The 15505-nt window shown below is 40.4% G+C and overlaps 2 protein-coding genes across 2 annotated transcripts in view; one reads left to right on the top strand and one right to left on the bottom strand.

Moving 5' to 3' along the window:
• The window catches only part of LOC124160883 (protein hunchback), a 122391-nt gene extending 108699 nt beyond the window's left edge, over nt 1–13692 (top strand). Inside the window, exons 3-4 of the mRNA XM_046536999.1 lie at nt 783–1219; nt 6213–13692. Coding sequence (XP_046392955.1) covers nt 800–1219; nt 6213–8600 — 2808 coding nt within the window. The 5' untranslated portion in view covers nt 783–799 and the 3' untranslated portion in view covers nt 8601–13692. The remainder of the gene's footprint in view (nt 1–782; nt 1220–6212) is intronic.
• Nucleotides 10167–15505, bottom strand: part of LOC124160884 (MFS-type transporter SLC18B1-like) — a 27727-nt gene continuing 22388 nt past the window's right edge. The window contains exon 12 of the mRNA XM_046537000.1: nt 10167–15266. Coding sequence (XP_046392956.1) covers nt 14967–15266 — 300 coding nt within the window. The 3' untranslated portion in view covers nt 10167–14966. The remainder of the gene's footprint in view (nt 15267–15505) is intronic.

The following is a 15505-nucleotide window of genomic DNA, read 5'->3' as shown; positions in this document are numbered from 1 at the left end:
GATGAGCAAATCATGTTCTGTAAAGTGCTCACCTGAAGATGTCAACCGTTCGACGAAACCCTAGTTTTTGTCACAATAAATCATCCTGTGGAAGTTTATTCTTGTTAGTTCAGCATGAATTGAGGTCCTTGGTGCAAGAGCCAATGCCCAATATTCGATATTTGAATACCATATTTTGACCAATTTTTGCAAGAATGAGATTTCCGCATTACCAGAAGACATTGTTTTTTTCCAACAATAAGTACCAAATAAGTTCATCAGACATTGTTGAAACCTTACGTTCTACTGTCTCCGTGCAAGAACCATTGTTTTTTATATTTTTCTCGAAATTTCACCTTTATTCCTTTTATTTTTTCCAATTTGTGTTCTGGTCATAATCGTTCCTCTTTTTCCGTACCATTTTGTCATTTGTTAAGTTAAGAATGCAAAAGTTTCTTGTGTTGTATCAAATCAGGCTTGGTGTATAACGCAAATTGCCCTTGTTTACTCAGGTACATGCATTTTTGTGTTAAGAATGGGAAAAATGTATGCATAGACATTTCAAAAAATGAAAAGCTTATATTTTTGTAATCATCTACTTTGTAATTAATATGCCTGCAAACTGAATAATGTTATTTTGTTCTTATAGATTTTTTCCTGAACAATTAAGATTTTTCTATCTTTGGTTATGAATCGGTTATTGCGCTCTTGTTTTCAGCTATAGAATCCGCAAGGTAACGCCAGGTGCCACCTTATTTATTTCATGTGTGTTAAAGGGAGTGTCCACTTTCTTCTCCTTTCAGGCGGCTGCTGAGATGAGATGAGATCCGGGGGCGAGCCGACCAGCGTCCTGTGGGCGGACACGGCAGCCATCTCCGCATCATCGCTATCCCCGCCCCTCGCCTCCTCCGCTCCCGCCATGAACTGCTTCGAGGGCCTCCCGCACCACCCCCACCACCACCACCTCCACGCCACCGCCGCCAACATACACCACCACCGGCAGACCCCGCCCCCGCCGCCCCCAACCCACGTGATCCGACTGCTCCCCGCGTCCTCCTCGCCCACCGCCACCGAGGCGGAGCCCACCAGCAACGGAGAACCTTCTTCGCCCGCCCCCCGCCAGGAGGCGCAGCAGGCGGCCGGGAGCGGCGCCGAAGAGGATGCCGCAGACCGCGAGGCGCCGTCAGCCCCTCAAGGGTCATCCGGTCAAGGCAGCCCTTCTCCTCACGGAGCACCAGAGGTGAGCACACCAACTGTCACGTTTAAGTACTGTTGATGTACTGATGAATGAATTAACCCGCTGCGCTGAAATGAAGAGTCTAGATTTCAACCATATTTGACTTTGTTTAAAAGATGTTCTTTGTACGTAGGACCAAAGGTTTTTAATTTGTTACCCCAGTCATGCTTTATTTCAAAGTCTTTGAAAAAGTTTTTGCAAAATGCACATTCTTGGCTTCTCACAAAAGGAAGTGTAGAACAAATATTTTTATAAAATATTGATGTAAACGAATTATAAATGCTTCTTTAGTTGTTTTTTTTTCATGTACGCACTTAAGCTTTGTTAGTATAGATTATCAAGGTAACACAAAATGAGCTACACTATATTTAAAGCATAATGTATTATTATTTTGGATGGTAGCCTCAAACAGGTTATCCTTCGCGGCTACCTAAAATTACTCAATTTTGCTATTTTCATGTAATTTGTGTGTGGAGTAATAAAATTATTTATTATTATTATTATTATTATAGTTCGTCGTGAACTTCCGGTGCCAAATCGCGCAATGTCGAGTGTAGCTCGTCATCAGATTTTCATCATTTTAGCACTATTTAGGGGAACAATCAGTGACGTCATGGCGTAATTAGCAGTGCCGGAACGCACTTCCTTAACTTTCTTTAGAAGTGAAATATTACTCTATTTTTTTATGTATTTTAAATCATTATTTACATTTTATTACTATTTCTTTGTTTTGCTAACGAATGCAAAAATGAGAAATTTTGCGGCAACAAAATTGGTGAAAGTGTTATTTGACTATTGTGTCTTTTGCTAACCATTGCCGAAACGGCGTTCCGGCACCATGACACCACTGGGAACAATACATATATTTTGGAAGTGTAACAATGTTAAAGCATCCATAATGTACTTAAAGACATAGGCGGAGTTAGGGGGGTTATGGGGCCACGTTTCCCCTATAAATCCGCCCCCCAGACGCTTAAAAAATAGTTGATACTTCTAATACAAATATTAATTTATTTTATATTTTAATATAAAAGTTATAAATATTTACATAAATATAACATTTCTAAATATTTATAACTTTTATATTAAAATTAATAGTATACTTCATAGGTTAATTGTTGTACGTAGTTTTCCGCCCCTCCCGCCCCCCCCCCCCCCTCGTGAAAAAATCGTGGATCCGTCCTTGCTTAAAGAACTAATATTTCAAGTATTTCATGAAATATGATCCATTGAAAGAAATAAAATCATTTTAAGGTTGGCTAAATGAGTTGAAGGATAAAAGGCGCTTTTCACAATTGAATGTTTCGTGTTAATATTTTTTCTTGACACTTGTCTTTTGAGAACCTAAATCACTCAATTTTCCGTAGTTCCGACAATAGAACATTTCCATGGTAACCACTTCTGAATTAGTGTTGCATTCATGAATTACAAGTTGTGGTGAGTAATGATGAATAAAATTTGTAAAGCGGTGAGGGAATGTGGGATTTCCACGAATGTGGGAATGCATGGAAGTGAACAGTCCCTGTTCTCATTTCGTTCGTGCATTCGCGTAATTGTACACCATAATAAGAAATGAATGCAGTTCTAACCTACGCATTAGTGTGCCTCGTGAAAACGGCCTTAAATCAAACGAGGACTACGTGGTCAGTGTGGTAACAAGGCATTTTTTCAGGTAACGGGGGGTAATATTTGAAAAACGGGGTACTATTTTAAGTACAGGGTTTTAAACTAATTTTAACACGTTTCACAACTGAAAATTATTCATTTTTCAAAGAAATCTTTTGTAAATTGATAGTGAACCTTGCAAAGTTTTATTCCTTTATTTCCAATCTCGTTTTTTTATGAGGCAAAGTAATTGTGATTTTATATTCCGGGGGAGGGGGGCCCGGAGCCTCGCTACGCCATTATATTGTCCGTGATTCTAAGGATCTTATCAAACACGTGTTGTCTAATCAGAGAAACACGACCGTTTTCTCGAGTTGAAGTTGGACTGAATTTTATTTTTATGCCAGTAATAATCCAGCAAATAGATAATACCGTCCGAGTTCTGCGAGGGGACCTTTTGTTATTGTCAAGTTGAACTAGCTTCACGCTGAAAAATTAAATTACAATGCAAGGGCTCGTGAATTCCTCGCCTTAAATCACACGTGCCAAGGTAATTACACCTAGACATTAACTTTAATCCGTGTTTGGCTGGATATTTCGCTGGCGCCAGAGAGGCTAGCCGTCCGCTAGACTTCTAATTTTCGCAGAACTGAAGCTGAACTCGCTTGGCTCCAGCCACTGTCTGTGACGGTGCAGATTCGTGGAAAGGGCGTATACATAGAAAAAAATCAACGCGATTGCTGCCTCTCCGTGCAAATTAACCCATCTCCCATCACCTTTTATTTTTATTGCAGATTGCACTGAATATTATTCGGACTCCATTATGATAATACATTGTTGTGATAAGCGTTGCCTTTTTATTTTGGAGGTAAAACTCAACAATCGCGTTTTTGGGTTAGTGTGACGAATTTATAGCTCAGTTCTTTCCCAACTGTTATATGGTGCATGCATTCCAAGGAAGGAATTCCTTTTTTCTGCTGCCTCCTACCGTTGAAAGGATTTCACGTCGAATAGCTTCTTTATCGCCCGGAGCAATAGATCATCCTCAACACCCATGGTAGGCATGTTTTTTATTCATTTGCTGAAATGTTCTTTGCTGTAGAGTTTGGAAATGCTACCTTTTTGATGTGTTTCATTCATGTCAACGTCGGGGATAAGTACTCAAATGAGGGCCCTTGATTTTCTTCTAGAATTTATTTTTTTATTCACCTCGGTCTCGTTCTTTCATGATTATTTAAGCACCATTGCCATTCCCAAACGCCACCGAGAAGGTCATTTATCCCAGGCGCATGATTTAGCTTCTTCATTAATGAGCTGCATTTACACTGCACTCATGTCTTTCGTGGTTGGATATTCGTTGATTCCAAATCCCTCACGCTCCCGCAGCACGTTAGGAATAACTGAGATCCCTTCAAAGTTCAAATTATCCCAGAATAAAATATATTATATTAGTTCCTGGAAAGGTTATTGAGAGATATTCTGAAAATATATACTTACTTTTAGCTGCGTCACGTATTCAAGTATATTAGAAGGTTAAGGGTTGCATATTGGACTCATTAGGGATTGAAACTTCTTATTAGAGGTTTCCATTTCAACGCTTTCACCAGTATTTACTTTTTCGCCCACTTCTCTCTTTCAGTGAAGCGTGTTTTGCCACGACAGAGCATTGCCTTAGCAACTGCCTTTCTTCTAGATTATGATTATTACGAATTGATTATGATATTTCCGTTCGTTCACTGTCACTTTTTCGCTTTCTGTCCTCGACATTTCCCCATGTTGCGCTCGAAATAAGTACCGATCGTCTCTAGACATAAAAGAGTACACACTTGTATCTATTAGGATCTGATTTGGTGCGACTCCCTCTCCCACATGAACGCCGAATAAAAGGCTAAGACGTTCCTTTTTTCGGTGAAAACAGTTAAGTAAAAATGTTTACTCTTTAAAACTCCCGGTAGGTGAAAAATCGAATAGAATGATAGTTTCCTCTTTTCGATTTTGTTCATGATTATTCTACACGTACAGTGATAAACCGAGAATGCATGCAGTGGTAATTGTTGCTTTAAAAATTATTGTGCACCAATGACATTAGATAAACAACAATATATTTTTTAAATGTCGATTTTTTGCATATTCGTGAAGTCATAAGTGATTAAATTAATAATCGTCATGGCCACATCTATATCATGCAAAAAGTAAATGGAATATGGATATGTTAGCTAAGAAAATGAAACGATTTGCGTGAAATTGCGACGAAAGAGATTTTAATCCTTTTCCCCCCTCATTATCATTCATATTTGAAGCGTCAAAGACACGAGGCATCCCCATTTCGGGCTGTCCGTGTCTTAGTATTCAGAGATTGGGGTAATACGTCGATTTAACCATTACGTAACACTTTTAATATTTTTTTTCAACGCTTGGACAAACAGAATTCGAGGTGTTTCCCATCAAAATTAAGATTGTTGGAATAAAATAGGTTTTTAATGATTAAAAAATAGTATATGGGTCAAAATTCCCTCCTTTGTTGTACTGTTTCATCTTCGAATATTCATCTCAATTTCTGCGCGTCCACGGAGGTATATTAACTAATAATTGACCGAAAAAGAGCTATCTGCTTTCCTCACTTTCCTTTCACTTGGCGGCGATATCTCTTGCTTTACCTCAAGCCAAAATATTGTATTTAACTACACCAGAGGCGCAGCGAGGTGGAAGTTTTGGGGGATAACCCCCCTACCCCCCAACACCAGAGCTTAGAGAATTTTTTATAAAATATTTTAATATGACAAATTTTGTAATTAATATTAGGGGGACGGATGACTCACAGAAAAAACATCGAAGTATTCACATAGCCGTAAAACTGACCATTTTTTAACCATTCATCATAAAAAATTTCTTGGGGAGGGCCCAAGCACCTCCCGCTTACCCTGGCGGGTATTCCATACCCCCCAGACCCTTCAGTATTAGTTGCGCCTAAAACCACCTAGACTTAATTTCTAGCTGAGCCCCTGAAGTACACAACCATTCTTTTTCGAACAGTTTTTTCAAACGATTTGGCTGAATATATTTTTGCTTACAGGATTTGATTAACGCAAATTAATTTTCCTCTCGAATGATAATTTCCCTTAACATCACCGTTTTTTCTACCCATCGAAATTTTCCACTGTTATCTCTAGTCTTCGATGTATGCTCTTGTCGGAGGTTGTGTCAACATCGCTTCTTAATTACCCTTTCCAAGGACCAAGGCGTCCTCCACCTCACTAAACTTTCTAGCCGTAGAAGTGCCGCAGAGTATTTATTACTTTTCCACGATCATTATTACTTTTCCACGCGGATTCATGTTTGAAGGGAATCAACTTTGAACCGAGTTCTAACCCCTCCCGTTTTTCCTTCCCAGGGTTCCGTGCGAGTGAAGCAAGAGGCTCCCGAGCGCGATGACGACCCGAGGGACGACTCGGGAATATCTCCCGGAAGCGGCAGCGGTGGCGCCCCCGAGCGGGAGTCAGAGGACGCCGCCAACCTGGAGGACAGCCCCGGAGGCAGCAGCCGCGGCGGCGGAGACCGCGGCGGGCAAGGCGACGACGGCCCCCGCTCCCCCTACTCGGAAGGCTGCTACTCCGAGGAGTGCGAGGACTCGGCCGACATCCGCCGCATGCAATACTCCGAGTCCGCCGCCGGCGGGCCGCAGTATTCCGAGGGTGACGGCCAAGGCCAGCGCCCCGACGCCTCCGACGAGGACGACGCGGGCGGAGACGTGAACAAGCCACGGATCACGTCGCAAGGCAAGTTCAAGACCTTCCGCTGCAAGCAGTGCGACTTCGTGGCGCTGACCAAACTGGAGTTCTGGGAGCACTCTCGAATGCACATCCGAGCCGAGAGGCTGCTGACCTGCCCCCGGTGCCCGTTCGTCACCGAATACAAGCACCACCTAGAGTACCACCTGAGGAACCACTTCGGCTCCAAGCCCTTCAAGTGCCCCCACTGCCCCTACACCTGCGTCAACAAGTCCATGCTCAACTCCCACCTCAAGAGCCACTCCAGCGTGTATCAGTACCGCTGCGCCGACTGCGGATACGCCACCAAGTATTGCCACAGCCTCAAGCTGCACCTCCGCAAGTACTCCCACCAGCCGGCGATGGTGCTGCACCCGGATGGTTCCCCCAACCCGCTGCCCGTGATCGACGTGTACGGCACCCGGCGCGGCCCCAAGACGGGATCGAAGAAGGTGCACCAACAGCAAGGGGTGCAGGAGACCGTGGTGGTCTCGGGGGCTCCAAACAGTCCCCCGTCCCCTCCGGCCCCGACAACAACGCTGCCTCCAGCCGTCACCGCTGCGGCCTCCGTCATCACCACAACAGCGTCCTCCGGGGCTCCGTTCCAAGCGATGCTGGTCTACCCGTCCTCCCCTTCGCCTTCCTACGCGAACGGCGCGGGCAGCTACTACGCCCCTGCCTCCACGATAACGTCGTCCGCTTACAGCACCCCGCAGACATCGAGGCCCATCCTGCCCAGGGTCCTGCAGCCGAGGGCAGAGGCCGAGGAGCAGTGGCACCCTGCCAGGGAAGAGCACCCGGATGTGCAGGCCAAAAAGCCTTCCGGCGGGCCCCCTTGCGCCTCCAGCAACAGACCAGTCAAGTGCACCTTGTGCGAGTTCGCCTCGACCAGTCGGGAGGCCTTCGCAGAGCATATGATGGTGCACGCAGCGAACGGGGATGTGGGAAACAGGGATTCGAGCACCGAGGTCGGTGCTACGAGGGCCATGAACCCTCTCCACGCCCAGCAGCACCACCAACAGCCCCCACCACAGCACCAACAGCAATCCATCCTGATAGCCAACGGGATTGTCCCAGCTCAGGCCACTGATGCCGGGCTGAAAGAGTACCTGGCCCGCATGCTGACGGCGGTGGTCCCCCGGATGGGGCATTTCAGGGGTCCCGTGCCCCCGCAGCTCCAGGCGCAATGGCATGCCCATGTACAGCAGCAAATGCATCATCAACAACACTACCAGCAGCAGGCAGTGACAAACGGTGGTGCCACCCTCCACCAGGGTCAGGTCCATCACCCAGCTTCACCCCAACCCATCCAGAGGCCATGGTTGAGCCAGGAGGCAGTTCAAACCCCACTTGTAAAGCCCACAGCATCACCACCAGCACCCACTGCGGTGAGCAGGGAGGACGAAGTTGTGGCAGAGGGGATGAGGGACACTGCTGCGATATTGCCCTCAGGTGGAGATGACGGTAGAGAGGGGCGAAGACTCCCAAATGGTGGGGTGCCGCTGGACTTGACCAAAGAGTCCACTCCGAGACAGCAGTCTGCGGTGGAGCACCATCTCGGTGAGGAGAGGCAGAAGGGTGGGGTGGCCTTGCTGGGCAGTGGCAGCAGCAGACGAAAGGGCAGGGCCTTCAAACTGGAGAGGATCTCGCGGAACTTGCAGCGGGGCGAGGAAATGGAGGAGGGAGGGAGTTCTGGGGATGATGAGGAGGAAAGGCAATCTCGTCACTCGGAAAACGATGAAGAAGAATCCATGGTTGACTCGCCCTCTAAAAGGAGGAGGACAATGGCAGCATCCGAGGAGCCAAAGGTGACAAAGGTGGTCAGGGTGAAGGAGGATAAGGAAGATTATCACTGCCCTTACTGCGACATTGCATTCCGTGATGTAGTGCTTTACACGATGCACATGGGTTACCATGGTTACCAAGACCCCTTTAAGTGCAATATGTGTGGTCAAGAAACTAATGACAAGGTATCCTTTTTCCTCCACATTGCTCGTTCATCTCATTCGTAACGTGTGCATAGATTGTCAAGTTGAATATTTCTGGAGGCTGTGGGAGATAGCTTTTCTGGCAAAGGAAAAAACATATTAATGAGTGCTGTGTAAGTCAACAAACTCCATAGTCAACAGCATCCCAGAAAATTTTAACCTTATATAACTGTACCCTTGTACAGGGATATGCTACGTATTCTAGTCACCCTTTAATTGGACAAAGATTGAAATATATATTGCAAAATTTATTGCTATTAGAAGAGAAATATTTTCATGAATATAGGTTCTTTACTTAAAAAAAACATTGTCAAATCATTATCTTGGAAAGGCTGTTTGTTATGTGCAATCGTTCACAAGTTATATTATTTTTAGTTTTACTCTTGTACAGTGCTTTTTATTTGTTATTTTGCGATGCCTACATGACTGATTTCTGGGGAAAGGACCATGAGTGAGTGCCACATTCCATTACCTTTCAGCCTCATGATCCTGGGACCTTTCAACTATTTGTTTCAATGTGGTGGAACACATGATTTCAATCCTATGATTTCTGCTACAGGTAATTCCATACCACTCTTGATGTTGATACTTGGTCATTTGATGGTGATGGTCTAAAAATGTCAAATTTGTGTGCCCTGGATGCCTCAACTCTTGATAGACAATGACAGTCACCTAGTCAGGGTTTTACTAAGATGCTAATGCTGTGACGAGAAGTTATGTGAATGTCAGTATTTCCTAGACTCCCAAATAGAACTTGCATCAAGCAAAGGATAAACTCAGGACACGCAGGAGATAGATTGCCCAAACTATCATGCGCTGCTAAAACGGCTGTGTTAACACTGCATTCACTGGTGTACGGAGTGTTAATTTCTTCTTTGTAATAAGACATGGTGAATTCAAGATAGATGTGTGCAGGTATTAAATAGAACTCTTTCCAGGGCCACTTAGTTTTTTTTTTATGTGGGACCAATTGATGGCATTTGTAGGCTCTCATTCAGAAGTGGAAAAATATGTGGGTACTTTTACGGGTCTAGTTCCTCTCGTTGTTGTACTTGGCTGAGCGACAAAATCAAAATAATATAAATTTCATGTTTTCAATGTGAATGAAGAGAAGGTGATGTTTATCTTCCTTTTCACAGGATATATGTGGGAATTCTCAAATTGTAATTTGAGGAAGTAGTCATTTTCAGCTATGTAAATAGGTCAATATTTTCAGCATAAGTCATATTTTATATTTGATGCGCCAAAACGTAAAGAGTTAAGACCAGAAGGAGTGGGGAAGTGGTTTTTTATAGCTATTTTTGGCGAGAGAGAATTCTCTCGACACTTTATGAAGAGGGATTTGTACCTTAAATCATTCTTCTTATGAAACCTGAAAATTCTAGCCAATGTCCGGGGCCTTTTTTTAGCCTCAATGATATTTGTTGGTGTGTAACATTTTTAGGAGTAACAACCTCTGTCCTTGTGTGTGGTATTGCTAGTGATGGCCTGCCTTTAATCACGCAGCCAGTATAATTAGTTGTTCAACTTTTGGGTATTTATACAGACATACTGCAGGAGCATATGCAATAAAGTAAAAAAACAAGGAAATTTCATTCTTCTCTTTTTTAAGATTACTTATATTTCATTACTTCCTCTTCTATTACAGAGACAAAATCCAAAGTGCCAAGGAGGAGAAAACTTGGTCACAAAACTTTACAGTACATATGTAATGAATATTAGCTTGATTACCATTTGACAAAGATCTGAAGAGGAGTATTACTGCTTGTGCAAAGGGCACCAGTATTTCTAAGAAAAAACTTGAGTTTCTTCACTTATTAATAGTTTTCAGCATCAAGAATAAAAGTAATATTATATGATAGTGAAATAATATGTCACCAGGAGAATAAGTATATGTAATTAATTGCTGCTGGGAATCAAACTAAGTGCAACCTCTCTAATTTTGGACATACAAAATACACTATTATTCGTATAGTTCGCCATACACAAGAGAATGTTATCAATAGCAATCTTCTTGTAATATCAGTGATATTCTTTTCGAAAATCTGATTCTTTTTAAGTATGTAATAGCATAAAGATGTAAAAACACATCAGTTTCTATCAAGGAATAAATATAGCATATGATACCCCAACAGCAACTATTTACAACATCAAATGAAGTCTGATATTAGCTCCTTATTTTTAACATTTTGAAGAGAAGACAAAGTTTTACCCTTCAATTTACCAGTTTAATATGAACATAAACCAAATCCCATTCCAAGTATAGCACACCAATATTTTCCTACCTAACTCCATCAACATCACAGACTACAATAACATTTCTGTCCATAAAAAATCAATAGCTTTCAAAAAATATGGATTTAATATGAGGGTTCAAACATCTATGTGGACACATTAACCTTTTTTAAAATATGCTCATAAATATACATATTCTGACAAAAATCTTGATTTTTAACAAAAAAATAAACACTAAGCTGAAATAATGAGTAATATTATCACAGTCAACAGCACAAATACAGTAAATTATAAATAGATGGCTGGATAAAATGTGGATTACATACGCCATCATTTGGAGTGGTTGCTAAAGTAAACTTCACTATAGTGCTGCAAGAGATCCCTGGATTTTTTTGAAGGGTGCCATGTATTATTATTACTTTACTTTCAAATAACTTCCTAATTACTACCATGAATGTCGCCAAATTACTAGATTCTAGTTCTCCTAAAAAGATGCGGGTGACTAGCAATGACAATCATAAGAGAGGGAATTATAGCCAAGGACAAGTATTTCCACCAGCTAAATTAGGATTTAAGAGTATAGTGTCACTATGCACAACATAACAAAGGTGCATTAATATGCTCATGATAGAGTGGTACAGTTACTTCGGAGCATTTTAAGAGTAAACTCATTAAAATTTCAGTAATCATAAAATAACATACCGGAGAAACTAAATACCAATAAATCACAGCCAGCCAAATCAGAAAATAATATCATTGTATTCGCGAACTTGCAATTTTTTATCAAATAACTCACAATTCAAGCCGATGAGCTGCAATCTACTATGCATGCATTGAACTTTTTCACTCGCTATGATTACCACTGCAGGTTAAAATATAGTTCACTGACATTGATTTTTTGGATGTTTTGGGTACAATTTGTGGTTTTGGTGGCAATCTACAACATAGGCAAGCTTACTGTGACCCCATATTTGGGTAAATGATATGTATTGTGCAATGGTTCTTTAGTTTCTTGATCTAATATTCCATATTAAAGGAACCATGTACACGAACTTGGTTTTTATGGCTGCCAAAATTCCCTCATGGCATAGTAATTACATGCATCAGTAATTACTTTTATAGATTAGGTACTACAGTACCCTCAACAAAAGGAGAGAGAACCAGGAAAATTAGTTTTTTAGCGATTCAGGGCTATATGTGAAAGGTAGATAATTTTGGGGCGAAAGGATACTTCATCATTCTAATTGCGCCGTTATCATGCAAGTACCACATTTACTTGAATATGGTCCCCCTTTTTTCCAAAGATGAACATGGTAAAAGTAAAGGAAAGACTATATTCAAACGCATTTCTTAAAATTTTCCCGGAGCTGAAGCCTCAACATTAGTGGAGGACAATAATCAGACAATTACGGCATGTACTTTGAATTTGTAAAAATTTTTAATGGAGCTAGAAAAAAGTTGTTTGCAGTTGCTCCACATTCAAAATTCATCAATCAACTTAATTCTAGCTGATTTACTAATACATATGATACATTAATGGTATCTTATTTAACATATGTTGCGGTAACTTCCTAGATAAGCTTGTCTATGCTAAAATGCAAAGCCTTAAACTCTACATTTTACGAGGTCATCGTGAAACCTTTATGAGACTCATTATTTGAACAGTTTTCCAACGAATATTTTATACAATAACTTCTCCTTTAAAAAAATCATATGTATCATGCAATCATAAACTCGAATGATGCATTGTACGATAGAAAAAAATCATTTTTTTCATTCTCAAAAACATTAAAAATATCCACCTTTCACAATGGTAACTGTCCTCATGCACAGCCAGACACACTTGACAACAATTAAATCAAGGACCTCTTGATGCACATCATAAAATCAGAGATTTTATATAAAGAATGACTGGGAATAAAATATGGCATTGTAAATAGATGACAATATTTAAAAAGGACTAGGATACAAATTAATAACATGTTTTTACCAATTTTGAGCACTAAATGGACAACAACCAATGCATAGATCAAATAACAGTAAGTGGAGGTTTGAGTACAGTTTCTGGCAGTGGGTGATGGGAGCCTGACCTCATTGCATATTATAAACAGCATGCCATCTAGGACTACCTGACTCCAAATTGTGATCAATAAGGACTTTACACAGTTCACACTAGAGTGAAATTATAATTTGTATCAATTACACAAGATATTGTAAGATATCATATCCAGTAGGTTGACCAAGCCAGGAGTTTTCCTTCAAACCATGAAGTATCACCTCAAAATACATTCCCACAATACTACTGAATGCAATGTTGCAGACATGTCAATTGCATTAAACACTACGCACTACGTTAGTCCATATCTCTTCTGACTTATAACTAAACCACCTGAGCTCTTTCGCCCTTGAGCACTTGGTTCTAATTAACAGAGGGACATCCATTTTCGAAACAACAAGAAAACAAAAACTTAACAAATGTAAAGACACCACAACTCATATGAGTTGTACAGATTTGATGACCAATTCTTAATGGCAAGTGAAAAGGCACTCAAAAATTCTATTACAAGAGTTACTTTTACATTTTGTAAAGAACTCAAAGAAAACCTTAAGGTCTTTACCAAGATGCTAATAAGAGGACCATTTCAAATGAGGGGAAGAGAATAATATATTCCAGTTCCTTTGGAAAAAAAAACAACCTTTGAATAGCAAATGTCATCACAATGAACTTCAGGGTGCATTTCCACACACTTCAGTCATAAAAAGCTCGAATCAACCTTAGAGTATTATCAACAAGTTTATTCAGAGAAATTAACAACAGGATTCATCAAGAATGCCTCTCGAGTATTGAAGCAACTAAGACATGAGTGAGCAATTATATTTTTTTAAATTCTGAGATAAAACTGTAAAGATCAACTTTCTAGGTCAGAGCTTTATGGTAATAGCAGAAAATGTAATCTGATATTAGAAGATCTACCAAATCCTATTATTTTTTCGATTAATCTGCACAATGAAGCCCATAAACTAAAATTACATCAGAAATAGGTTTCCCATTACTTCATATAGGACTTAACCAAGATAGCACCAATATGAATGAGAGGATTCATATGTTTAGCATACAACAAGGGAATAGCAGTTGTATAGAGGGATTTGTCCGGATAAACTATCTTGACAGGGCATTTTAGAGAAACCTGTCTTCTTCACGCCTTGGATATCATATTATATCCTGGATATAGTAATACAATGCGGCTAATTATATTTATCTTAGAAAAAAACTAAGTGTATGAACACAGGCTCATAGCTAAATAGCTGGACAATCAATAGTGACATAATACAGCCAAAATTTCTTCGCTGGAAAGGAGCCATAAGACCAATTAGTGCTATTGTACAAATGCACCTACCAAGTGAAGTGTTATATTAATGAATTCTGGAGATCTTAAGACACTACCCAATCTCAAAAAGCAATGACTTCTTTAGATGACATACCCTCAACAAATTTCCAAGCATTTAAATTTTCTTTCTTGCCAAAATTCCTTTGAATATTTTTTCTTAAAAAAATCAAATATTATATTTATGTCACTATTGCCATTAACATTTGACTGATCATATCGTTAATACTGCTGGCATGAAATGACAGTTATAGTCAGTTTTAGAAGTTATTGATCCTAGGTACACTTAAGAATCCCAACTTTTTTCAAACTTCAGTCAGATAAAATGTTTCAATACACATATGTTCTCTGGAGGGGGGGACACTGAATATAATACACATATTCCATAAGCACAAGGGCCTTAAAAATATGAAACACACACACATATGCATTGGTCTTTTTTCTGCTAAAAACATATGATTACATCACATAAGGGAAATAAAGTGTTCTGAGAACAATAAAAAATTAGTTTGTATAGCCTTCACATTTCCTTTTTCTAAAAGGCAAAAATATGTGATATCATGGATTTAAGAGGAAAAACCTCATAACAGAGTTACATTCACGATTATATACATAACCAACACAAGCCATGGTTCAATATCCATTCAATTCAATATTTACCATCAACAGAAATTGTGTGAAGGCAAACAAAAACTTTTCATCAGTTCATAACGACAGAACTTAGAGGCACATACTCTCCTATTACAGAGTTTTATCTCTTCAATTAAAACTATACATTCACATTTCCCTCCACAGCAGCTGTCACAGTCAGGCTTGGAGCTGACCTAGCTGCCTCAATCTCAGATCCATATTTGCAGTGGCCATTAATGCTATTAACCGCAGCACTACTCTTACCGTTACCCAATAATGGTTCTTTTTCACCCATATCCTCTTCTATATCTCCACTCTTGTCGCCATCATGACCTCCTACTGCTGCACTCAGGAGGCTGTCCGTTTCTTGGGAATCAGCATTCTGCTTTGCAGCTGAAGACCTGCACTTGCACGAATAATACACTATGGTGACCACAGCCTGGAGGATCCACAGAAAACAATCATTATAGTGACAAAGAAAAATTATCAGGGGGAATTCTTGATCATCTATTCAAAGTTCCCTAACATAATTATAATAATTATACATAATAATATTCAAAATTCCCTTGCATAATTTCAAAAATAATTACACAATATTCCAGGATGTTTCACACAATGTTTTTCATGTGATAAAATACAGTCAAAGATTAACCCTCGAGTAAAATAAAATGGATTTTC

This window comes from Ischnura elegans, chromosome 6 (genome assembly GCF_921293095.1).
Source record: "Ischnura elegans chromosome 6, ioIscEleg1.1, whole genome shotgun sequence".
Lineage (NCBI taxonomy): Eukaryota > Metazoa > Arthropoda > Insecta > Odonata > Coenagrionidae > Ischnura > Ischnura elegans.
This window is presented reverse-complemented; position numbering and strand designations above follow the sequence as displayed.